Source organism: Anomaloglossus baeobatrachus, unplaced genomic scaffold (genome assembly GCF_048569485.1).
Source record: "Anomaloglossus baeobatrachus isolate aAnoBae1 unplaced genomic scaffold, aAnoBae1.hap1 Scaffold_3396, whole genome shotgun sequence".
Taxonomy (NCBI): domain Eukaryota; kingdom Metazoa; phylum Chordata; class Amphibia; order Anura; family Aromobatidae; genus Anomaloglossus; species Anomaloglossus baeobatrachus.
The window spans coordinates 340-26,410 of NW_027442768.1; the positions used below are offsets into that span (position 1 = coordinate 340).

General features: G+C 49.4%; 1 protein-coding gene across 2 annotated transcripts; it reads left to right on the top strand.

Annotated features, from left to right (window-relative positions):
- The first annotated feature begins 5,478 nt into the window (after positions 1-5,478).
- Positions 5,479-18,982, top strand: ALAD (aminolevulinate dehydratase). Of its 2 annotated transcripts, XM_075332478.1 has the most exons (13): positions 5,479-5,552; positions 8,807-8,934; positions 9,029-9,079; positions 10,061-10,157; positions 10,400-10,535; positions 10,760-10,843; positions 10,948-11,036; positions 12,425-12,480; positions 13,592-13,679; positions 14,418-14,504; positions 16,956-17,085; positions 17,430-17,526; positions 18,006-18,982. In XM_075332478.1, the coding sequence occupies exons 2-12, from the start codon at positions 8,822-8,824 to the stop codon at positions 17,489-17,491; spliced, it is 993 nt and encodes a 330-aa protein (XP_075188593.1). In that variant the 5' UTR covers positions 5,479-5,552; positions 8,807-8,821; the 3' UTR covers positions 17,492-17,526; positions 18,006-18,982. The 2 variants fall into 2 exon arrangements, with proteins under 2 accessions (XP_075188593.1, XP_075188592.1); XM_075332477.1 differs by having other exon boundaries at positions 17,430-18,982.
- The last annotated feature ends 7,089 nt before the right edge of the window (positions 18,983-26,071 follow it).

The following is a 26,071-nucleotide window of genomic DNA, read 5'->3' on the forward strand; positions in this document are numbered from 1 at the left end:
TTTTTCATCCATTTTTCATCGCATTTTTCTAAAGACGTCAGTGAAAAGTGCAACTGACCCAGCAAAGAGAGGAGCCGTTCTCTCGCCCTGGGGACCGAAAAAAAAGGTATGGGTATTAGAAGAAGGGGAGGAAAAAACAAAACACAACGGCCTTTTTACCTAGTAGTAGTTGTCTTGTGGGACATTAATATCTCCTCGGTCAGTGTTTGGACCCCTTTGCAGTGATGTGACTCCTCACCACTTTCTTACTGTTTTTGTTCACAGCGCCAATAATTTTGCAATGAAAGGAAAGAGGAAGACGCTGAGTGTGACCGACGTGATGTCCGCCATGAGGAGATGGAGTTTCAACGTTTCCTCGCACCATTAAAAGAGCCCTGGAAGGTGAGGCTTCTAAAATGGGAACATTTTATGGCTGAATATATATATATTTTTTTTTTCTTACCTCCAAAAACTCAGTGTGAATATTGCCTAACACTGCCCCCTTCTTGAATGGTGCTCAGACCTTTCCTCACTCTGTTTCTCTCCAGTAATTGTTGTCTACAGTAGATGACTAGTATGAGATTGGTGCTCCCGGCCTCCCCTCTGGTCGCCGGTCCAAACTCCCTATACCCTACCCCCCCCCCTCTGGTTGCCGCTCCGGCCTCCCCCCCCCCCCCCCCCCCCCCCTCTGGTTGCCGCTCCGGCCTCCCCACCCTCTGGTTGCCGCTCCGGCCTCCCTACCCTCTGGTTGCCGCTCCGGCCTCCCCACCCTCTGGTTGCCGCTCCGGCCTCCCCACCCTCTGGTTGCCGCTCCGCCTCCCCACCCTCTGGTTGCCGCTTCGGCCTCCCCACCCTCTGGTTGCCGCTCCGGCCTCCCCCTATGATCAGTTATTTGCAGCTCCATACCCCGTGTAGGGGCAGTTATGAGCTCCTGTTGATGTGAATGGGAGCTGCAGTACCTTAGAATGCCCACTAGAGGGTGGCAAACAGCTGATCTGCTGGCGCTGAAATTACAAATCTGGATCCATTTTTGCTGAGTCCCTTTGCCTATGTCCTCGCACACAAATGGAGCTAATCTGCAGCACCAGACATAGACGAGGACGGCACTTTTTTGGGGGGGGGGAGGAGGGGACGCAGTCTCTCCCCTTTGATACCGTTTTTGTTCAGATTGTGTATTTACCTTCTCCCTTGCTCTCTCAGCTTACAGACGGGAGCAGAAAGGAAAGAAAGAAGCCACCGAGATGAAAAAGAAGACAGTAAAGACAAGAAGCCGGATGGAGACGAGCAGGACAAGAGCCGAGAAGAGGAGGACGAGGAGGAGAAGATGGAGGAGGATGAGGTGGTGGAGGACGAGGAGGTGGAGAACTGACGCTGCTGCTGTTCGCAGAAGACATTTGGGGGCACTGGCTCTTCGCCCCCTCCCCCGTCAGACCCGTCCACAAGTGAGAAGAGACTATTAGTGGAGAAAGAGGCCGGAACGGGACATGAGCTCCTTAATAAACTGGAGTCACCGTTTTCTATATTGTTCTCTGATCCTATTTATGTCCGTCCTGCTGGGTGTTGTAGTTCCTCCTGAGGTGGAGGCGCCGCTGTTTGCTGAAATACAAAAATGTGTTTTGGCACCGTGCAATAATGATCTCTTTTTTGTTTTCCCAATTTATCAAGCTCTGCATTCGTTTTTCTATTCACTGACAGCAAGCAGCGGTCAGGGGAAGTGTCCTGCCGTTTGCTGTTCCCAGTATTATTATGTAATGTGATGGCGCTCGCCTGATCCCCGGTGACGGCTCCGCTGGGTGCCGCGCCCGCCCCATTCACATCCACTCATCTGAGCCAAATCCGGCCTGATTGGTGTCAGGATCCCAGCGCCGTCAGCAGATTCCTCACATTCTCCATTATTTCTGCCATTGTTTAGACGCCGGTGATGATGAATGAGGCTGATGCAATGACCCAGCTTTCCCAGACTCCTGAGCGGTAAATATGCACATCCCCTGCCTCTTACTACTGTGCATGAGCCGTGCAGGAGGCTGGGAAAGCGGGTGACATCCCTATGGCGGCCATTAAACCCCCGGCTCTGAGCCTTCATCGGTGTGTGGTCGGACTCCCCACTCCCATCATCCTCTCCAGCAATAAATCCCGTATTGTGCAGCAGAAGGGAAAAACTGGTTCTTGTTCCTCTTGCATCACGGTCGTGTTCCCACCGCACCCGGCTCTGGCTAACGCCCCCCCCCCTCCCCCTCCCCCCCCGGGAGGAGAATGTGATTCTTTCCATTTTCTTGTTCCTTATTATTTTCTCTCCCGAGAGTCCTAATATTATTATTATTATTATTATTATTATATTTGTTTTACCACATAACTCATCTTGTAGAACTGAGGACGAACCATAAATCATGATGATGGGTGATCTGTCACCTAATTTCTCTGCACAGAAGCCTCTGTTACAGATTGTGCAGGGATACGCCGCTGCTGTCTCTCTATACTGTTCTGTGCAGGGATCTGTCTCGCCGTACTGTGCTCAGAGTTCTGCCTCCGTATTGTACGGTGCAAGAATACACTGCTGCCTCTCCGTACTGTGCTGTGCAGGGATCCGCCACTGCCTCTCCGTACTGTGCTGTGCAGGGATCCGCCACTGCCTCTCCGTACTGTGCTGTGCAGGGATCCGCCACTGCCTCTCCGTACTGTGCTGTGCTGGGATCCGCCACTGCCTCTCCGTACTGTGCTGTGCAGGGATCCGCCACTGCCTCCCCGTACTGTGCTGTGCAGGATCCGCCACTGCCTCTCCGTACTGTGCTGTGCAGGGATCCGCCACTGCCTCTCCGTACTGTGCTGTGCAGGGATCCGCCACTGCCTCCCCGTACTGTGCTGTGCAGGGATCCGCCACTGCCCTCTCCGTACTGTGCTGTGCAGGGATCCGCCACTGCCTCCCCGTACTGTGCTGTGCAGGGATCCGCCACTGCCTCCCCGTACTGTGCTGTGCAGGGATCCGCCACTGCCTCCCCGTACTGTGCTGTGCAGGGATCCGCTGCAGTCTCTGTACTGTGCAGGGATCGGCCGCCGCCTCTCTGTACCGGGCAGGGATCGGCCGCCGCCTCTCTGTACCGGGCAGGGATCGGCCGCCGCCTCTCTGTACCGGGCAGGGATCGGCCGCCGCCTCTCTGTACCGGGCAGGGATCGGGCCGCCGCCTCTCTGTACCGGGCAGGGATCGGCCGCCGCCTCTCTGTACCGGGCAGGGATCGGCCGCCGCCCTCTCTGTACCGGGCAGGGATCGGCCGCCGCCTCTCTGTACCGGGCAGGGATCGGCCGCCGCCTCTCCATATTGTGCCGGGCAGGGATCGGCCGCCGCCTCTCCATATTGTGCCGGGCAGGGATCGGCCGCCGCCTCTCCATATTGTGCCGGGCAGGGATCGGCCGCCGCCTCTCCATATTGTGCCGGGCAGGGATCGGCCGCCGCCTCTCCATATTGTGCCGGGCAGGGATCGGCCGCCGCCTCTCCATATTGTGCCGGGCAGGGATCGGCTGCCTCTCCATATTGTGCTGGCAGGGACAATCTCTGGAGGGGTCTCTGCTGCAGTCCCTCCGTTCTCTGGGACAGTGATCACAGACGTTGGAGCAGCAAAGCAACAGAATCACGATCAGAAAGAAGAACACAGTAAGGGTATGTGCGCACGTTGCTTTTTACCTGCTTTTTTGCTGCTTTTTCTTCTGCGCTGTTTAATGCCAAAATGGATGTGTTCTTCTATTCAAGCAAAGTCTATGGAATTTGGGTTTCTTGTTCACACTATGTTGTTCAAAATGCTGCCTTTTTGTGGCAGAACTTTGGTCAAAAACTCAGCTTTGCAGTTCAAAACCCCAAATGGCAAAAACAATTGACATGTTGCTTCTTTAAAAAGCTGAGTTTTTGACCAAAGTTCTGCCTCAAAAAGGCAGCATTTTGAACAACATAGTGTGAACAAGAAACCCAAATTCCCATAGACTTTGCTTGAATAGAAGAACACATCCATTTTGGCATTAAACAGCGCAGAAGAAAAAGCAGCAAAAAAGCAGGTAAAAAGCAGGTAAAAAGCAACGTGCGCACATACCCTAAGCATCTTGTTGTGGTGTGTTTTTTTTTTAATTAGGCAAGTCTCCTAATAATTCCCTCCTATAAATGGTTATTTTTTATTATTATTATTATTAGTCTTTAACATTCTTCAGCTCTTGATGGATGAACGCTCTGTAGGAGGATCGATCTTGTGCAGCCTAGATAGTCGCTGGGGTCTTCTCCTCCTACATGGGTCCACCGGGGGGTCTTCACCTAGATGGGTCCACCGGGGGGTCTTCACCTAGATGGGTCCACCGGGGGGGTCTTCTCCGCCTAGATGGGTCCACCGGGGGGTCTTCTCCGCCTAGATGGTCCACCGGGGGGTCTTCTCCGCCTAGATGGGTCCATCGGGGGGTCTTCTCCTCCTAGATGGTCGTCTTCTCCTAGATGGGTCCACCGGGGGTCTTCTCCTCCTAGATGGGTCCACCGGGGGTCTTCTCCTCCTAGATGGGTCCACCGGGGGTCTTCTCCTAGATGGGTCCTCCGGGGGTCTTCTTCTCCTAGATGGGTCTTCTATATGGGTCCACAGGGAGTCTCCTCCTCCTAGATGGGTCTTCTCCTAGATGGGTCCTCCGGGGTCTTCTTCTCCTAGATGGGTCTTCTCCTAGATGGGTACACCGGGGTCTTCTTCTCCTAGATGGGTCTTCTCCTAGATGGGTCCCTCCGGGGGTCTTCTTCTCCTAGATGGGTCTTCTCCTAGATGGGTCCTCCGGGGGTCTCCTCTTCCTAGATGGGTCTTCTCCTAGATGGGTACACCGGGGGTCTTCTTCTCCTAGATGGGTCTTCTCCTAGATGGGTCCTCCGGGGGTCTTCTTCTCCTAGATGGGTCTTCTCCTAGATGGTCCTCCGGGGGTCTCCTCCTCCTAGATGGGTCTTCTCCTAGATGGGTCCTCTGGGGGTCTTCTGCTCCTAGATGGGTCTTCTCCTAGATGGGTCCTCCGGGGGTCTTCTGCTCCTAGATGGGTCTTCTCCTAGATGGGTCCTCCAGGGGTCTTCTGCTCCTAGATGGGTCTTCTCCTAGATGGGTCCTCAGGGGGTCTCCTCCTCCTAGATGGGTCTTCTCCTAGATGGGTCCTCAGGGGGTCTCCTCCTCCTAGATGGGTCTTCTAGATGGGTCTTCTCTGCCGTTATCTTGATTGTATCAAGCCATCAGGTTGCTGGTCTTCCTCTTCACCTTGTTTCTTCTCTTCCAGCTATGGTGCTCTTCGTAGTTGATGATCTTTGCTTCCAGTGACATCTCTGGTTTGTTTGTTCCAAAATTGATTTATTAGTTCTTACCATCCAAAATATTGAGATATATATATATTTTTTTTATTACAATTCCTGAGCTGCAGTACCAACATTTGGCCACTGAGTGTAATCAGCGGCAGGGGCGTGGTGTATGGTAATGAGGGGCGTGGTGTATGGTAATGAGGGGGCGGGCTGCAGGCGGGTTCCGGATACTTGTGCTGGGGGACACGTGAGTGAGGTCACAGGACGGAGCCGCGGAGAGAGGTGAGTGCCCGGCGCTGCGGACACTGAGGGGATAGGGGAGTGTGCGGGGGTCCGGGGCCGTCCTGCTCTGTGCAGGCGCTGTGACTGTACTTTCTCCATTGTCACTACCTAAACGCCCCATAATCCGCGGTTATTCCGGGTGGGGAGGTAATAAATGCGCCCCCATCTCTCTATTCCTGGGGTGCTCTTCCATCTCTAATCCTGGGGTGCACTCCTCACCCTCTCTCTAATCTTGGGGTGCTCTCCTCTCCCTCTTTCTAATACTGGGGTGCTCTTCTCTTTCTCCCTAATCCTGGGGTGCTCCCCTCTCCTTAATCCTGGGGTGCTCCCCTCTCCCTCTCTCTAATCCTGGGGTGCTCCCCTCTCCCTAATCCTGGGGTGATCCCCCTCTCTCTAATCCTGGGGTGCTCTCCTCTCCCTCTTTCTAATACTGGGTGCTCTTCTTTCTCCCTAATCCTGGGGTGCTCCCCTCTCCCTCTCTCTAATCCTGGGGTGCTCCCCTCTCCCTCTCTCTAATCCTGGGGTGGCTCCCCTCTCCCTCTCTCTAATCCTGGGGTGCTCCCCTCTCCCTCTCTCTAATCCTGGGGTGCTCTTCTCTTTCTCTCTAATCCTGGGGTGCTCCCCTCTCTCTAATCCTGGGGTGCTCCCCTCTCTCTAATCCTGGGGTGCTCCCCTCTCTCTAATCCTGGGGTGCTCCCCTCTCTCTAATCCTGGGGTGCTCTTCTCTTTCTCTCTAATCCTGGGGTGCTCTTCTCTTTCTCTCTAATCCTGGGGTGCTCTTCTCTTTCTCTCTAATCCTGGGGTGCTCTTCTCTTTCTCTCTAATCCTGGGGTGCTCCCCTCTCCCTCTCTCTAATCCTGGGTGCTCCCCCTCTCTCTAATCCTGGGGTGCTCCCCTCTCTCTAATCCTGGGGTGCTCCCCTCTCTCTAATCCTGGGGTGCTCCCCTCTCCCTCTCTCTAATCCTGGGGTGCTCTTCTCTTTCTCTCTAATCCTGGGGTGCTCCCCTCTCCCTCTCTCTATCCTTGGGGTGCTCTTCTCTTTCTCTCTAATCCTGGGGTGCTCCCCTCTCCCTCTCTCTAATCCTGGGGTGCTCTTCTCTTTCTCTCTAATCCTGGGTGCTCCCCTCTCCCTCTCTAATCCTGGGGTGCTCCCCTCTCCCTCTCTAATCCTGGGGTGCTCCCCTCTCCCTCTCTCTAATCCTGGGGTGCTCCCCTCTCCCTCTCTCTAATCCTGGGGTGCTTCCCTCTCTCTAATCCTGGGGTGCTTCCCTCTCTCTAATCCTGGGGTGCTTCCCTCTCTCTAATCCTGGGGTGCTCCCCTCTCTCTAATCCTGGGGTGCTCCCCTCTCCCTCTCATCCTGGGGTGCTCCCCTCTCCCTCTCTCTAATCCTGGGGTGCTCCCCTCTCCCTCTCTCTAATCCTGGGGTGCTCTTCTCTTTCTCTCTAATCCTGGGGTGCTCCCCTCTCTCTCTCTCTAATCCTGGGTGCTCCCTTCTTCTCTCTAATCCTGGGGTGCTCTTCTCTTTCTCTCTAATCCTGGGGTGCTCCCCCTCTCTCTCTCTCTCTAATCCTGGGGTGCTCCCCTCTCCCTCTCTCTAATCCTGGGGTGCTCCCCTCTCCCTCTCTCTAATCCTGGGGTGCTCTTCTCTTTCTCTCTAATCCTGGGGTGCTCCCCTCTCTCTCTCTCTAATCCTGGGGTGCTCCCTTCTTTCTCTCTAATCCTGGGGTGCTCTTCTCTTTCTCTCTAATCCTGGGGTGCTCCCCTCTCTCTCTCTCTAATCCTGGGGTGCTCCCCTCTCCCTCTCTCTAATCCTGGGGTGCTCCCCTCTCCCTCTCTCTAATCCTGGGGTGCTCCCCTCTCCCTCTCTCTAATCCTGGGGTGCTCCCTTCTTTCTCTCTAATCCTGGGGTGCTCCCCTCTCTCTCTCTCTAATCCTGGGTGCTTCCCCTCTCTAATCCTGGGGTGCTCCCCTCTCCCTCTCTCTAATCCTGGGGTGCTCCCCTCTCCCTCTCTCTAATCCTGGGGTGCTTCCCTCTCTCTAATCCTGGGGTGCTCCCCTCTCCCTCTCTCTAATCCTGGGGTGCTCCCCTCTCCCTCTCTCTAATCCTGGGGTGCTCCCCTCTCCCTCTCTCTAATCCTGGGGTGCTCCCCTCTCCCTCTCTCTAATCCTGGGGTGCTCCCCTCTCCCTCTTTCTAATCCTGGGGTGCTCCCTTCTTTCTCTCTAATCCTGGGGTGCTCTTCTCTTTCTCTCTAATCCTGGGGTGCTCCTCTCTCTCTCTCTCTCTCTCTCTCATCTTGGGGTGCTTTTCTCTCTCTCTAATCTTGGGGTGCTCCCCCCCTTCCATCCTATATGTAGTTGTCTACGGTGGACATCCCCTTTAAGTGTAGTTACCATGGCAGTGACTGTCCCACATTAGTCCATGTAATGCCCCCATTATCTGCTCCTCTGGTGTGACTCCTATAATCTGGCATATTCTGGATTATCACATGGATGTGTGAAGGTACAGATCACCGGAGTCGCCTGATTTTCCTTTTGTGTGTTTATTTATTTTTTTTTTTTTGCACCAGTTCTTTGTTTCAGTTTAATTTGGGGTGTGTATATTTTTGCACTTAGTCTAAACCCCGATGTCGGCGCCATTTTCATCTATTTTCACCTTTTTGTTCCTCCCCCGTGTATTAGGCCACTTTCTTCACTGCAGTTCCCCGCACTCAGCGTTTCCCTTATCTGAGCCCTCCATATTGTAGCCTCTCGCTCGCCTGCCACACCCGGATCACCCACCGCCTGCCACACCCGGATCACCCACCGCCTGCCACACCCGGATCACCCACCACCTGTCACCATCACTAGGAATCGCACGTTCTGACAAGTGGGCGGTGCCTGCTCAATATAGAGGGGGCTAAGATACAATTGGTGGCATCACTGTATGGAGTTCCCCTTTAAGTTCATGTTTTGTTATTGGGGGGGATTCTCCCGACCTTGTATGTCTGGTACACAGAGATATTGTGTCTCTCGGTCTCGTGCCATCTTCCTGTCCTTGTAATCGTAGAGCTTTTCTATGTTGTCCATTTTAGGACCGTATCAATAAAGCTTATTGAAGAAAGGATAGGTTGCACTCGCACTGTGTAAACCATTGAAGTGGTTGCCCTGAGCAACCAGTGTGGTTTCATTTTTTTTCATTTTCTGAGTTTTTTATTTATACGGCCGTAGTGAACAATGGACAAATTAATCTTCTCTTGTTTCTCCGGTTTCCAGCACAGTGTGGACAGAATGCAGGCGGACGCCATACTGCACAGCGGCTACTTCCACCCCGTCCTCCGGGCCTGGCAGTCCACAGCCACCAGCCTCCATGCCTCCAACCTCATGTACCCCATCTTCATCACGTGAGTCACCGCCCCCCCTCCCCCCCCCTCCCAAATCTGTCTCCTGTGGTCGTCTACTGCGTTATATCTTATCATGTGCATTCATATATTACAGAGATAATCACGATGAAATAGAACAGATCAACAGTCTGCCGGAGCAGGCGAGGTGAGAAACAGGATGTCTGCACAGCGAGCGCAGCTCTGGGGGATAATACTGGGAGTAATGTATGTACACAGTGACTGCACCAGCACAATGAGTGCAGCTCTGGAGTATAATACAGGAGGTAACTCAGGATCAGTAATGTATGTACACAGTGACTGCACCAGCAGAATAGTGAGTGCAGCTCTGGAGTATAATACAGGATCAGTAATGTAATGTATGTATACAGTGACTGCACCAGCAGATTAGTGAGTGGAGCTCTGGAGTATAATACAGGAGGTAACTCAGGATCTGTAATGTAATGTATGTACACAGTGACTGCACCGGCAGAATAGTGAGTGCAGCTCTGGAGTATAATACAGGAGGTAACTCAGGATCTGTAATGTAATGTATGTAGACCGTGACTGCACCAGCAGAATAGTGAGTGCAGCTCTGGAATATAATACAGGATCAGTAATGTAATGTATGCATATAGTGACTGCACCAGCAGAATACGGAGTGCAGCTCTGGAGTATCATACAGGATGTAACTCAGGATCAGTAATGTTATGTATGTACACAGTGACTGCACCAGCAGAATAGTGAGTGCAGCTCTGGAATATAATACAGGATCAGTAATGTAATGTATGTATACAGTGACTGGCTGCACCAGCAGAATAGTGAGTGCAGCTCTGGATGGTAATGCAGGATATAACTTGGGATCTTTGCTGAACAGTGAATATTCTCATTGTGTTGTTGGACTATAATCTCAGGGGGTCGGGATTAAAGTCCTATATCTTGCTGCAGTGTAGAGGGGTTGATTTTGGCTTTCTCATGTGTCTGCTGTGCACGCTGCTCTCCCCCCGTCTTGCAGATAATACGTCTGCAGCCAGCAGCGGTCTGTTTGGCAGTGATATCGTGGCTTTGCTCAGTACCTCTCAGTAAAGCTCATGTTTTTTGTGGTGTGCAGCTTCTATGGATGTATAATTCTTTATCTTTACCTTTTCAGGTATGGAGTGAACAAGCTGGAGGGGATGCTGCGCCCCCTGGTGGAGGACGGACTGAAGTGTGTGCTGATCTTTGGCGTCCCGAGCAAAGTCATAAAGGTAACGGCGGTCATAGTCCTCGTTAGGCAGTTATTTCATAACCTGGCTGACAACAGCTGTAGTAATGACGGCCATGTTGGTTGTCAGGCTGCCCTGGACATTTTATAGCCGCTCAGCCCCTTTCAGGTGTTTGGGCGAGTGTGGTACCATGTTACATTGTCATCATCGTAACCCCCAATACCGAGACCCCTCCGTTATTGTCGGGCCTCGAGCAATCGTAGATTATTCTCTTCCATTCTCAGGATGACCGGGGCTCGGCGGCGGATGCGGAGGACACGCCAGCAATCCTGGCCATCAGGAAGATCCGCAGCCTCTTTCCTGCGCTGCTCATAGCGTGTGACGTCTGCCTGTGTCCCTACACCTCACACGGGCACTGCGGTGAGTCTGCGCCTTTGGGGGTTTCACAATATCAAAAACATGGCTGCTTTCTTCCAAAAAACAGCGCCACACCTGTCCACAGGTCGTGAGTGGTAATGCACACAATAGAGCTGAGCTGCAGTACCAGACACAACCTGTGGACAGATGTGGCGCTGTTTAACGCAGCCTTGTTTTTTTTTTAATCCTTTATTAATGGGATTATGTCGGCCACTGTGTTTTTATAGGAATCCTACGAGAAGACGGCAGCATCCAGAATGAGGCGAGCTGTCAGCGACTGGCGGAGGTGGCTGTGGCCTACGCTCGGGCAGGTAGGGTATAGTGGTTTTTTTTTTTTTTTTTTTTTTTTTTTTTTTCGTCACCTCTTCCAGCTGGGCATTTATTTGCATACTCAATACATTGTTCTGCACCGCAGGGTGTCACGTGATCGCGCCCTCCGACATGATGGACGGCCGAATCGGAGCCATAAAGAATGCTCTAATATCCAATGACTTCGGGAACAGAGTAAGTAAAGTTTCATCACCTTCTATGGGACATTACTGCGATCTTAAGACATGAGAAAAGGATCTGCTGTCTTGTCTGTGTTTTTTTTTTTTTTTTTTGTTTTTTTTTTTTTTTTTGTTTAAATTTTATAGAAACAGCGCCACACTTATCTTCAGGTTGTGACTGGTAATGCAAGTCAGGGCCATCCTTAAATGATTACCGTATTTTTCGTTTTATAAGATGCACCAGATTATAAGGCGCACAACAAATTTAGAGAAAAAAAGGTAAAAAAATATGGGATCCGTTTTATAATCTGGTGATGTCTTGGCGGCGGTGGAGCGGGGTCACAGGAGGCAGGGGCGATGCTTTGAGGGGGGGCCCAGATGCTCACTGCAGGCGGCAGCTAATGTCGTTGGGCTGCGGTGCTGCTTTGTGCTGGTGCTCGCTGCGGGCGGTGAGGCACGGGCCATTCTGAAGATGTCAGCGGTGCGGGCTTCAAAGAAATGGCGCCCGGAGTCGGAGAGTGCGCAGATTGAGTTATTGGCTCAATGAGAAGCCGAGATCTCATCTGCGCATGCGCCATTCTCCATAAGTCCGCTGCTGGGAAATCAATGGGCCAGAGGCGGCGCACGCGCAGATGAGAGCTTAGGCCGAGACCTCCATCTGCGCATGTGCCGACTCTAGGCGCCCGCACCGCCAATATCTTCAGAATAGGCTGTGCTTCACCACCCGCCGCACAGAGCAGCGCCCGTACCACAGCACACAGCATTGCCTGGCCTCCTGTGACCCCTCTTCACCACCCCCTGGTAAGCTACATTCGCATTATAAGACACACCCCTCATTTTCCTCCTAAATTTTTGGGAGGAAAAGTGCGTCTTATAATCCAAATATTCAATCTATATTGTGAGTTTACATTTATATTATATTATATATATATTATATATATATATATATATATATATATATATATATATATATATATATATATATATATATATATATATATATATATAAATAATAAATATACACATATAGATATATATATATATATATATATATCTATATATATATATATATATATATATATATATATATATATATATATATAGTGTGTGTATATTTTTTATATATACATATTTTTAATTTTATATATATTATATATAATTAATTTTATTTATATATATATATATATATATATATATATATATAATAAAATTAATTATATATAATATATATAAAATTAAAAATATGTATATATAAAAAAAAAAATATATATATATAATTTAGTAGATAGATATATAAGCTACTAAATATATATTATAGAAAATTAATAAAGAAAGAATGAATATATATATATTTTATGTATTTATTAATTATATAATAATTTTAATTTTTTTTTCTATACCCAGGTTTCCGTTCTGAGTTACAGCGCCAAATTTGCCTCCTGCTTCTACGGTCCATTCAGGTAAGGGGTAGCTGGACGTGGGGGTCGTGTGTCTTTGGCAATGTGACTCTGCTTACCTGGCAGACTGGGTTTTGGGATGTTGTCATTTTTAGGGCTGTGCCCCGATAAGTTGTCCTCTCAGCTGGATTCCTTTTGCATTGTGTGCTTTGGCCTCTCCGGTGACTGGAGGGTTAATGGTCCGGACGGCTCCTGGCTGCGCCCTCCTGGACTCTGGACCGGAGCAGTTGCGCTATTGGAGACAGTCAGTAACACTTCTGAATAATGATCTTGTTACATCGAGTCTCCACAATCTTCCCGAAACCCCCCGATAAAAGCCGATTTCACTAGAGAAAGGTGCAGGGTACTGTAGAGGTGGTCAGTATTTTTGGGGGTCTGTTAAGATGAATGCAAACAGCCTGCAGAAGAGGGCGCCGCCGGACATTACAGAGCTGGGCAACAAGATTGCACTTTCCTGCTCCTGTATCCGCATCTGCAACAAGGACCCTACAAGCCGCCTGCCTGTCGGGAATCACCGGCAGCACAATGTGTGGCCGCAGTATAATGGCGCCTGCTGCATGGAAGAGGTGGCGGGAAAGCTGCTGGTAGTAGGAAGTCCGCAGGGCTCAGGACCGTCCAGTGTGGCTGATAGACTCCGGTCCTGGGTGGCTGGTGGACCCCCGGTCCTGGGTGGCTGGTGGACCCCCGGTCCTGGGTGGCTGGTGGACCCCCGGTCCTGGGCGGCTGGTGGACCCCCGGTCCTTCGAATCTCTGGACCGACCAGTGCAGCTGGTAGACCCGCGGTCCTGTGTATGTCGCTCAGCTCAAGTCCTATGACCTCTATATCCTTTAATCTAAGATTGGTGGCAACTACAGGATACGTGTCCTTATTCCTCTGTGTCTTAGAGGGGAATCTCCAAGGATTTTGAGGTTACTGGAAATTACCCTAAAATACCAGGGTTGGAATGGTTAAATTTAAGCCCCAGGTACCAATAGGGAATCTCTGAATAGTGAACTGGCAGCCACAATGGAGACTCGTGTCTCGACCCCCTGTGATATACCGTAATATCAGCCCGGTGCTGCCATGGGGGGGGTCGGGAATTTTTACTGATCGGGTTCCTCGCTTTTATTACAGAGACGCCGCTCAGTCCAAACCTGCGTTCGGGGACCGGAAGTGTTATCAGTTACCTCCCGGGGCGAGAGGACTGGCCAGCAGGGCGGTGGTAAGGAGGCCGACATTATACCTTCATCTTACAGGTCTCCTTAAAGCGACTCTGTCACCGGGTTTTTGCCACCTAATCTAAAACCTGCATAATGTAGGGGCAGAGACCCTGATTCCATCGGTGTCACTTACTGAGCTGCTTAGTGTAGATTTGATAAAATCAGTTTAATCAGCAGGTAGTCATTATTACAGGACCACTTGGCGTGCTGCAGGTAGTCCAGCATATTCATCAGCTCTGTATAACTGCGAAGATTGACAGCAAACAGCTCAGTAAGTGACACATCGCTGGAATCAGGGTCTCTGTCTCTACATTATGCTGCTCTCAGATGGGAGAGCAAAAACCTGCTGACAGATTCCCTTTTAAAGACAGTCACTTGATCTGGAATGATACTGATCTGGTTACATGGCGATTCATTGTACCTGATGTTATTTCTTAAAGGGGTTGTCCACTGCTTTAATATTGATGACCTATCATTAATGTAGAACATCAATATCAGGTCATGGGGTTCAGACCGGACGCCCCCCACTGATCAGCTGTTTGCACTTTTGGATGTAAATAGTTTGTCAGTGCTGCACCGCGCCGTACACTGCGTCATGGTCACTCTCGAGTTCTAATGTTTAAGCAGCTAATTGGTGGGGGGGAGGCTGGACCCCCACTGATCTATCTAAAGTAATGGGCAATCCCTTTAAGACACAACACAACTACTCCTGCACTCATCATGTTTTCTTATTTGGACAGGACCGTGATGTACGTGAAGGTGCAGACATGCTGATGGTGAAGCCCGGGATGCCATATCTGGACCTTGTTAGAGAAGTGAAGGACAAGGTAAGGCTCAATGGGGACAGAGGATAGCTGCAGACAGGATCTTATCATGTGTCTCTGTATACAGGGAGCTCCCCCTAGTGGTGGCTGCAGACAGGATCTTACCATGTATCTCTGTATACAGGGAGCTCCCCCTAGTGGTGGCTGCAGACAGGATCTTATTATGTATCTCTGTATACAGGGAGCTCCCCCTAGTGGTGGCTGCAGACAGGATCTTATTATGTATCTCTGTATACAGGGAGCTCCCCCTAGTGGTGGCTGCAGACAGGATCTTATTATGTATCTCTGTATACAGGGAGCTCCCCCTAGTGGTGGCTGCAGACAGGATCTTACCATGTATCTCTGTATACAGGGAGCTCCCCCTAGTGGTGGCTGCAGACAGGATCTTATTATGTATCTCTGTATACAGGGAGCTCCCATCTAGTGGTGACTGCAGACAGGATCTTATTATGTATCTCTGTATACAGGGAGCTCCCCCCTAGTGGTGACTGCAGACAGGATCTTATTATGTATCTCTGTATACAGGGAGCTCCCCCTAGTGGTGGCTGCAGACAGGATCTTATTATGTATCTCTGTATACAGGGAGCTCCCCCTAGTGGTGGCTGCTGACAGGATCTTATCATGTATCTCTGTATACAGGGATCTCCCCCTAGTGGTGGCTGCAGACAGGATCTTATTATGTATCTCTGTATACAGGGAGCTCCCCCTAGTGGTGGCTGCAGACAGGATCTTATCATGTATCTCTGTATACAGGGAGCTCCCCCTAGTGGTGGCTGCAGACAGGATCTTATCATGTATCTCTGTATACAGGGAGCTCCCCCTAGTGGTGACTGCAGACAGGATCTTATCATGTATCTCTGTATACAGGGAGCTCCCCCTAGTGGTGGCTGCAGACAGGATCTTATCATGTATCTCTGTATACAGGGAGCTCCCCCTAGTGGTGGCTGCAGACAGGATCTTATCATGTATCTCTGCAAACAGGGAGCTCCCCCTAGTGGTGACTGCAGACAGGATCTTATCATGTATCTCTGTATACAGGGAGCTCCCTCTAGTGGTGGCTGCAGACAGGATCTTATGTATCTCTGTATACAGGGAGCTCCTCCTAGTGGTGACTGCAGACAGGATCTTATTATGTATCTCTGTATACAGGGAGCTCCCCCTAGTGGTGACTGCAGACAGGATCTTATGTATCTCTGTATACAGGGAGCTCCCTCTAGTGGTGGCTGCAGACAGGATCTTATCATGTATCTCTGTATACAGGGAGCTCCCCCTAGTGGTGGCTGCAGACAGGATCTTATCATGTATCTCTGTATACAGGGAGCTCCCCCTAGTGGTGGCTGCAGACAGGATCTTATGTATCTCTGTATACAGGGAGCTCCCCCTAGTGGTGACTGCAGACAGGATCTTATCATGTATCTCTGTATACAGGGAGCTCCCCCTAGTGGTGGCTGCAGACAGGATCTTATCATGTATCTCTGTATACAGGGAGCTCCCCCTAGTGGTGGCTGCAGACAGGATCTTATCATGTATCTCTGTATACAGGGAGCTCCCCCTAGTGGTGGCTGCAGACAGGATCTTATTATGTATCTCTGTATACAGGGAGCTCCCCCTAGTGGTGGCTGCAGACAGGATCTCATTATGTATCTCTGTATACAGGGAGCTCCCCCTAGTGGAGGCTGTAGACAGGATCTTATCATGTATCTCTTTATACAGGGAGCTCCCTCTAGTGGTGGCTGCAGACAGGATCTTATCATGTATCTCTGTATACAGGGAGCTCCCTCTAGTGGTGGCTGCAGACAGGATCTTATCATGTATCTCTGTATACAGGGAGCTCCCCCTAGTGGTGACTGCAGACAGGATCTTATCATGTATCTCTGTATACAGGGAGCTCCCCCTAGTGGTGGCTGCAGTCAGGATCTTATTATGTATCTCTGTATACAGGGAGCTCCCCCTAGTGGTGGCTGCAGACAGGATCTTATCATGTGTCGCTGTATACAGGGAGCTCCCCCTAGTGGTGGCTGCAGTCAGGATCTTATTATGTATCTCTGTATACAGGGAGCTCCCCCTAGTGGTGGCTGCAGACAGGATCTTATGTATCTCTGTATATAGGGAGCTCCCTCTAGTGGTGGCTGCAGACAGGATCTTATCATGTATCTCTGTATACAGGGAGCTCCCCCTAGTGGTGGCTGCAGACAGGATCTTCTCATGTATCTCTGTATACAGGGAGCTCCCACTAGTGGTGGCTGCAGACAGGATCTTATCATGTATCTCTGTATACAGGGAGCTCCTCCTAGTGGTGGCTGCAGACAGGATCTTATCATGTATCTCTGTATACAGGGAGCTCCCCCTAGTGGTGGCTGCAGACAGGATCTTCTCATGTATCTCTGTATACAGGGAGCTCCCACTAGTGGTGGCTGCAGATTCCTTATAACTGATGTCCCCTCCATGTTTCAGCACCCTGACCTGCCGCTCGCCGTGTACCACGTGTCGGGGGAGTACGCCATGCTGTGGCACGGAGCACAGGCTGGAGCTTTTGACCTGAAGGTAGCAGTATTGGAAGCCATGACTGGATTCAGGAGAGCGGGTGAGTGTAAAGTTTCAGGAAAAGCTGGGTAATGGTCGAAATAGTCGCTGTACTGTCCGGTTGTCACCCAGCTTTCCTAGACTCCTGATATTGACGCAGGGGAATATGCTATAGCACGCGTAGGCAGATTTATTCTGGGATCTGACCTAGCAGCAATACTGGTGTCTGCCTAGAAACAGCGCCACACTTGTCTAGAGGCCGTGTCTGGTATTGCCCCTCGGCTACATTTGGTATGAATGGTGCTGAGCTGCAATACCGCACATGACCAGCAGACGGGGGGGGGCGCTGTTTTTTTTGTCTTAGGTCGCACATAGCCACTTTCTTCTACTTTGTTTCTCTCGCAGGTGCCGACATCATCATCACTTACTACGTCCCAAAACTCCTCAAATGGGTGAAGGAACTGTGAGGCGACTCTGGAGGACGCGGCACCGATGTCCCCAGGTCCATGTGCAGCGCAGACACCACGGCCGGCTCCCGAAATTGCTACGATCATTTCCCTATAATAGACTTGTGCTGGGGGTAATATTAACCCCTTCAGGCTGGGAGGACATCCCCTATGGATAGATAATTCCGGCATCACACGGGGCAGCATTTTTGCCACCAGATGCAAATAGGTCTCGATTAGAATAATAGTATAATGCACGGGCACGGTCGTCCATTTTTTTTTTTTTTCCTTTCCTGGGAGGTAATCCAAATTTTAAAGGGGCATTTCCGCTTAAACAAGTTGTCACCTGACGTCGGAAGAAGATAGCTCTTAGATCGAGGTGGAAACCAGGGGACTATGGGGAAAAAACATCAGCGCCCCCCCCCCTCCCCCAGCTCTGGCGATCACAACTTATTTAGGGTGCAATGCTGCTTTAAAGTTGTTTTTTTTTTTTTTTTTATTAAAGTTTTAAATATTTTTTTATTTTATTTTAAAGGGCTTGTCCAGTGCCACTCACTTGTAAAGAATAGGAAACATGCACAAAGCTCGTCAGCGTCCCAGCAGGTAGGTGGGTACACAAGGATGCCGGCCCCCGATATGGAAGTGAGCGGTGCTGGACAGTTTTGTTGTTTTGTTTTTTTTTTTTTGTTTTTTTTTTTTATAAACCCCTTCATGATCTTGGTCGTCACAGTATGTCCAAGGCCGTGTCTGTCCCTTTAATGCAGACTCACTGTGCGGCTGATCTGAGTAGTTGATGTGCAGCAAACAGGCACGGGTGGATGGGAGATCCACCCACGCCTGTTAGTTAAATCCTGCTGTCAATCTCTGAAAGCGGAATTTAACTTGCCGGCGAGGAGCACCTCATTCTCCACCCCCATTGATGGTCCTGTGATGTGATCATAGGACACCCTGGGTTATCATGAAAGCTTGGGGGGGGGGGTGCAGCTGATGATCTGTCACTGTCATGACTAAGTTCCTGTGAACGCTGATCAGCAGAAGTAACTCGGACACTGCAGGCTTCAAGTCCCCTAAGGGGACTAATGAAATCCATAAAAAGATGTAAAAAAAAAAAAAATAAATTAAACAAAAAAGATACATACACTATATATATATATATATATAATATAAAAATTGCTCTTTTGTCACTATTTTCTGAGCCCCGTACCTTCTCATGTTTCGGGATCTGGGGCTCAGTGACTGCTCATTTTTTGCATCCTGAGCTGACTATTTTAATTTTACCATGTGGGGGAAGATGTGGTGATGTTTTGATCGCCTTTTATTGCAATGTTATAGGTAGTAATAAAACGTAATTCTGGTATATTTTTTTTTTATTTTTTTTTATTTTTTTTCTTGCTACACCTTTAACTGATTTATTTTATATTTTGATATCACCGCATTCAGAATTGTCCAAATATGCATTTTTGTCTATTATTGTCTTATTTTAAGTGGGGTTACATAGTAAATTTAGAAAAAAAAAAAGAAAAAAAAAAAAAAAAAATATATATATATATATATATATATATATATATATATATATATATATATATATATATATATATATATATATATATATATTATAATTTTTTTTTTTTGTTTTTTAACACTTAGATAAAAGTGAAACTGTATACATTTGGTCTCTATGAATTCATAACGACCTGGAGAATCATAATGCCAGGTTAGATTTGCCATATAATGAATTTAAAAAAAAAAACAACCCAAAACAATCATGGAATTGCATTTTTTTTTTTAATTTTTATTTTTTTTCAATTTCACCGCACGTGGAATTTTTCTTCCCATTTACCAGTACAATATGGAGAAGAATGAATGGCGTCATTCAAAAGTACAACTCGTCCCCCAAAAAAACAAACCCTCATATGGATATATTGACAGATTAATATATAAATTATGGCTCCTGGAAAAGTGGAGGGAGGAAGCACATAAATTTGCCGGGTGACAGCGGCGGCGGGATTCCGATGAGTTTTATTCCGGCTTTTAGAGTGTCATACATTATATTGCGCAGACATGTCACAGCAGCATGTATTAGTTTTCTCATGTTTCCGGCTGAAGTCTGAGGACGATGTATCCGATACAAAGATTTTAACAATGAAGTATTGTTCTGTTTATAAAATAAAGAAGCTAATTATTATAAGCGCGATGTCTGTATTTTATTATTACACCTCTGTTCTTGATGTAAGAATATCTGCTGATACGGGCTTAGTTAGGTCCAGAAATCTTTGGCCAGTGACACAATTTTGGCGAGTTGGGCTCTGCATGCCACCACATTGGATTTGAAATGAAACCTCTACAACAGAATTCAAGTGCAGATTGTAACGTTTAATTTGAAGGTTTGAACAAAAATATCTGATAGAAATTGTAGGAATTGTCACATTTTTTTACAAACACTCCACATTTTAGGAGGTCAAAAGTAATTGGACAAATAAACCAAACCCAAACAAAATATTTTTATTTTCAATATTTTGTTGCGAATCCTTTGGAGGCAATCACTGCCTTAAGTCTGGAACCCATGGACATCACCAAACGCTGGGTTTCCTCCTTCTTAATGCTTTGCCAGGCCTTTACAGCCGCAGCCTTCAGGTCTTGCTTGTTTGTGGGTCTTTCCGTCTTAAGTCTGGATTTGAGCAAGTGAAATGCATGCTCAATTGGGTTAAGATCTGGTGATTGACTTGGCCATTGCAGAATGTTCCACTTTTTTGCACTCATGAACTCCTGGGTAGCTTTGGCTGTATGCTTGGGGTCATTGTCCATCTGTACTATGAAGCGCCGTCCGATCAACTTTGCGGCATTTGGCTGAATCTGGGCTGAAAGTATATCCCGGTACACTTCAGAATTCATCCGGCTACTCTTGTCTGCTGCTATGTCATCAATAAACACAAGTGACCCAGTGCCATTGAAAGCCATGCATGCCCATGCCATCACGTTGCCTCCACCATGTTTTACAGAGGATGTGGTGTGCCTTGGATCATGTGCCGTTCCCTTTCTTCTCCAAACTTTTTTCTTCCCATCATTCTGGTACAGGTTGATCTTGGTCTCATCTGTCCATAGAATACTTTTCCAGAACTGAGCTGGCTTCATGAGGTGTTTTTCAGCAAATGTAACTCTGGCCTGTCTATTTTTGGAATTGATGAATGGTTTGCATCTAGATGTGAACCCTTTGTATTTACTTTCATGGAGTCTTCTCTTTACTGGTGACTTAGAGACAGATACACCTACTTCACTGAGAGTGTTCTGGACTTCAGTTGATGTTGTGAACGGGTTCTTCTTCACCAAAGAAAGTATGCGGCGATCATCCACCACTGTTGTCATCCGTGGACGCCCAGGCCTTTTTGAGTTCCCAAGCTCACCAGTCAATTCCTTTTTTCTCAGAATGTACCCGACTGTTGATTTTGCTACTCCAAGCATGTCTGCTATCTCTCTGATGGAGTTTTTCTTTTTTTTCAGCCTCAGGATGTTCTGCTTCACCTCAATTGAGAGTTCCTTAGACCGCATGTTGTCTGGTCACAGCAACAGCTTCCAAATGCAAAACCACACACCTGTAATCAACCCCAGACCTTTTAACTACTTCATTGATTACAGGTTAACGAGGGAGACGCCTTCAGAGTTAATTGCAGCCCTTAGAGTCCCTTGTCCAATTACTTTTGGTCCCTTGAAAAAGAGGAGGCTATGCATTACAGAGCTATGATTCCTAAACCCTTTCTCCGATTTGGATGTGAAAACTCTCATATTGCAGCTGGGAGTGTGCACTTTCAGCCCATATTATATATATAATTGTATTTCTGAACATGTTTTTGTAAACAGCTAAAATAACAAAACTTGTGTCACTGTCCAAATATTTCTGGCCCTGACTGTATATCCTGACATACGTGGGGAAGAAAGTAGGAGTGGGCATGTTGGATTTTAATATGCCTGATCCATTTTTTTTTTTTTTTTTATAATTGGAGATTTCATCCTTTTTCCATTCTGAGGACACAAGTCCAGGGGTGACCATGTATCGTGGAGCCATCTGTAGCTCTATAGATGGTCCCACAATACACAGCCACCCCTGAACATGTGTTCTCATATTGAGTGGCAGCTGTACACACACCCCGCCACTGATTGACAGCCCCCACTGCACTATGAGCTGTCAATCAAAGTGACGGATAATAGTGCTGCTGCTCCATACACCTCCATGATTGAAGGTGAGCAGCTCCAGGGAGGAAATACGTTCACTTTCTCCCAGTAGCCGCCCTTTCATTAAGGCAGGCGGGCAGCACTGACCTGACGATTAACCCTATATCTGCAAGTAAATAACAATTTCTGGGGCTCCCTGTAAAATGCAATCCCTATTAGTTAAGGTGACGTTCTGTCTCTCTCTGATCGGTTGGGGTAAACCCCAGAATGAGTGACCCCGGTTCCCCGCACGCCTCCACCATTCTTCATTTTCAGCATACAGAGGAATTTAGTTCAACTCACAGGGGCTTGTCTACACAAGGTGCAATTGTAACAAACCCTCAGCTGAAAGAAGCAATAATACAGCACTGGTCTCTGCCTCTGACGGTGAACAATAACGATCTCATTCAGTGACAGCAAGCAGAGATCTTAGAGTTATATAAAACTGACTAGAAACCACAATGTGACTCCGCAGAATCGATCGCCGGTTCAATGGGACCTAAATGTGTCACAATCTGTAGTCGGCCGGGTTATGGCTGGATCTTTTTGAGCCTTATGTTGTGGAGTTGTTACTTAAGCATTTGTCTCATACATATTTCTATACTACGCCATATTGAAGTCATATAAGTGATGGGAGCAGAGACGGAGACTCCTGATAAGTGATGAGAGCAGAGCCGGAGACTCCTGATAAGTGATGGGAGCAGAGACGGAGACTCCTGATAAGTGATGGGAGCAGAGCCGGAGACTCCTGATAAGAGATGGGAGCAGAGCCGGAGACTCCTGATAAGTGATGGGAGCAGAGCCGGAGACTCCTGATAAGTGATGAGAGCAGAGCCAAAGACTCCTGATAAGTGATGGGAGCAGAGACTGAGACTCCTGATAAGTGATGGGAGCAGAGCCGGAGACTCCTGATATGTGATGGGAGCAGAGCCGGAGACTCCTGATAAGTGATGGGAGCAGAGCCGGAGACTCCTGATAAGTGATGGGAGCAGAGCCAAAGACTCCTGATAAGTGATGGGAGCAGAGCCGGAGACTCCTGATAAGTGATGGGAGCAGAGCCAAAGACTCCTGATAAGTGATGGGAGCAGAGACTGAGACTCCTGATAAGTGATGGGAGCAGAGACGGAGACTCCTGATAAGTGATGGGAGCAGAGCCGGAGACTCCCGATAAGTGATGGGAGCAGAGACGGAGACTCCTGATAAGTGATGGGAGCAGAGCCAAAGACTCCTGATAAGTGATGGGAGCAGAGCCGGAGACTCCCGATATGTGATGGGAGCAGAGCCGGGGCCTCCCGATAAGTGATGGGAGCAGAGCCGGAGACTCCCAATAAGTGATGAGAGCAGAGCCGAGACTCCTGATAAGTGATGGGAGCAGAGACGGAGACTCCTGATAAGTGATGGGAGCAGAGCCGGAGACTCCTGATAAGTGATGGGAGCAGAGCCGGGACTCCTGATAAGTGATGGGAGCAGAGACGGAGACTCCCGATAAGTGATGAGAGCAGAGCCGAGACTCCTGATAAGTGATGGGAGCAGAGACGGAGACTCCTGATAAGTGATGGAAGCAGAGCCGGGGACTCCTGATAAGTGATGGGAGCAGAGCCGGAGACTCCTGATAAGTGATGGGAGCAGAGACGGAGACTCCTGATAAGTGATGGGAGCAGAGCCGGAGACTCCTGATAAGTGATGGGAGCAGAGCCGGAGACTCCTGATAAGTCATGAGAGCAGAGCCGGGGACTCCTGATAAGTGATGGGAGCAGAGCCGGAGACTCCTGATAAGTGATGGGAGCAGACCCGGAGACTCCCGATAAGTGATGAGAGCAGAGCCGAGACTCCTGATAAGTGATGGGAGCAGAGACGGAGACTCCTGATAAGTGATGGGAGCAGAGCCGGGGACTCATGATAAGTGATGAGAGCAGAGCCGGGGACTCCTGATAAGTGATGGGAGCAGAGCCGGAGACTCCTGATAAGTGATGGGAGCAGAGCCAAAGACTCCTGATAAGTGATGGGAGCAGAGACTGAGACTCCTGATAAGTGATGGGAGCAGAGACGGAGACTCCTGATAAGTGATGGGAGCAGAGACGGAGACTCCTGATAAGTGATGAGAGCAGAGCCGAAGACTCCTGATAAGTGATGGGAGCAGAGCCGGAGACTCCTGATAAGTGATGGGAGCAGAGCCGGAGACTCCTGATATGTGATGGGAGCAGAGCCGGAGACTCCTGATAAGTGATGGGAGCAGAGCCGGAGACTCCTGATAAGTGATGAGAGCAGAGCCAAAGACTCCTGATAAGTGATGGGAGCAGAGCCGGAGACTCCTGATAAGTGATGGGAGCAGAGCCAAAGACTCCTGATAAGTGATGGGAGCAGAGCCGGAGACTCCTGATAAGTGATGGGAGCAGAGCCAAAGACTCCTGATAAGTGATGGGAGCAGAGACTGAGACTCCTGATAAGTGATGGGAGCAGAGCCGGAGACTCCTGATAAGTGATGGGAGCAGAGCCGGAGACTCCCGATAAGTGATGGGAGCAGAGACGGAGACTCCTGATAAGTGATGGGAGCAGAGCCAAAGACTCCTGATAAGTGATGGGAGCAGAGACTGAGACTCCTGATAAGTGATGGGAGCAGAGCCGGAGACTCCTGATATGTGATGGGAGCAGAGACGGAGACTCCTGATAAGTGATGGGAGCAGAGCCGGAGACTCCTGATAAGTGATGGGAGCAGAGCCAAAGACTCCTGATAAGTGATGGGAGCAGAGCCGGAGACTCCTGATAAGTGATGGGAGCAGAGCCAAAGACTCCTGATAAGTGATGGGAGCAGAGACTGAGACTCCTGATAAGTGATGGGAGCAGAGACGGAGACTCCTGATAAGTGATGGGAGCAGAGCCGGAGACTCCCGATAAGTGATGGGAGCAGAGACGGAGACTCCTGATAAGTGATGGGAGCAGAGCCAAAGACTCCTGATAAGTGATGGGAGCAGAGCCGGAGACTCCCGATATGTGATGGGAGCAGAGCCGGGGCCTCCCGATAAGTGATGGGAGCAGAGCCGGAGACACCCAATAAGTGATGAGAGCAGAGCCGAGACTCCTGATAAGTGATGGGAGCAGAGACGGAGACTCCTGATAAGTGATGGGAGCAGAGCCGGAGACTCCTGATAAGTGATGGGAGCAGAGCCGGGACTCCTGATAAGTGATGGGAGCAGAGACGGAGACTCCCGATAAGTGATGAGAGCAGAGCCGAGACTCCTGATAAGTGATGGGAGCAGAGACGGAGACTCCTGATAAGTGATGGGAGCAGAGACGGAGACTCCTGATAAGTGATGGGAGCAGAGCCGGAGACTCCTGATAAGTGATGGGAGCAGAGCCGGGACTCCTGATAAGTGATGGGAGCAGAGACGGAGACTCCCGATAAGTGATGAGAGCAGAGCCGAGACTCCTGATAAGTGATGGAAGCAGAGCCGGGGACTCCTGATAAGTGATGGGAGCAGAGCCGGAGACTCCTGATAAGTGATGGGAGCAGAGCCGGAGACTCCTGATAAGTGATGGGAGCAGATCCGGAGACTCCTGATAAGTGATGAGAGCAGAGCCGGGGACTCCTGATAAGTGATGGGAGCAGAGCCGGAGACTCCTGATAAGTGATGGGAGCAGACCCGGAGACTCCCGATAAGTGATGAGAGCAGAGCCGAGACTCCTGATAAGTGATGGGAGCAGAGACGGAGACTCCTGATAAGTGATGGGAGCAGAGCCAGAGACTCCTGATAAGTGATGGGAGCAGAGCCGGAGACTCCTGATAAGTGATGGGAGCAGAGCCGGAGACTCCTGATAAGTGATGGGAGCAGAGACGGAGACTCCTGATAAGTGCTGGGAGCAGAGCCAAAGACTCCTGATAAGTGATGGGAGCAGAGACGGAGACTCCTGATAAGTGATGGGAGCAGAGACGGAGACTCCTGATAAGTGATGGGAGCAGAGACGGAGACTCCTGATAAGAGATGGGAGCAGAGCCAGAGACTCCTGATAAGTGATGGGAGCAGAGCCAGAGACTCCTGATAAGTGATGGGAGCAGAGACGGAGACTCCTGATAAGTGATGGGAGCAGAGCCGGAGACTCCTGATAAGTGATGGGAGCAGAGCCGGAGACTCCTGATAAGTGATGGGAGCAGAGCCGGAGACTCCTGATAAGTGATGAGAGCAGAGCCGGAGACTCCTGATAAGTGATGAGAGCAGAGCCGGAGACTCCTGATAAGTGATGGGAGCAGAGACGGAGACTCCTGATAAGTGATGGGAGCAGAGCCGGAGACTCCTGATAAGTGATGGGAGCAGAGCCGGAGACTCCTGATAAGTGATGGGAGCAGAGCCGGAGACTCCTGATAAGTGATGGGAGCAGAGCCGGAGACTCCTGATAAGT

What these genes read in the sequence shown, in the direction of transcription:
- ALAD (XM_075332477.1), top strand. Translation starts at nt 8,822, where the DNA reads ATGCAGGCGGACGCCATACTGCACAGCGGCTACTTCCACCCCGTCCTC. An exon ending in ATGTACCCCATCTTCATCAC is followed by an intron (nt 8,935 to 9,028) that starts GTGAGTCACCGC and finishes CATATATTACAG; the next exon opens with AGATAATCACGATGAAATAG. An exon ending in GACTGGCCAGCAGGGCGGTG is followed by an intron (nt 13,680 to 14,417) that starts GTAAGGAGGCCG and finishes TTATTTGGACAG; the next exon opens with GACCGTGATGTACGTGAAGG.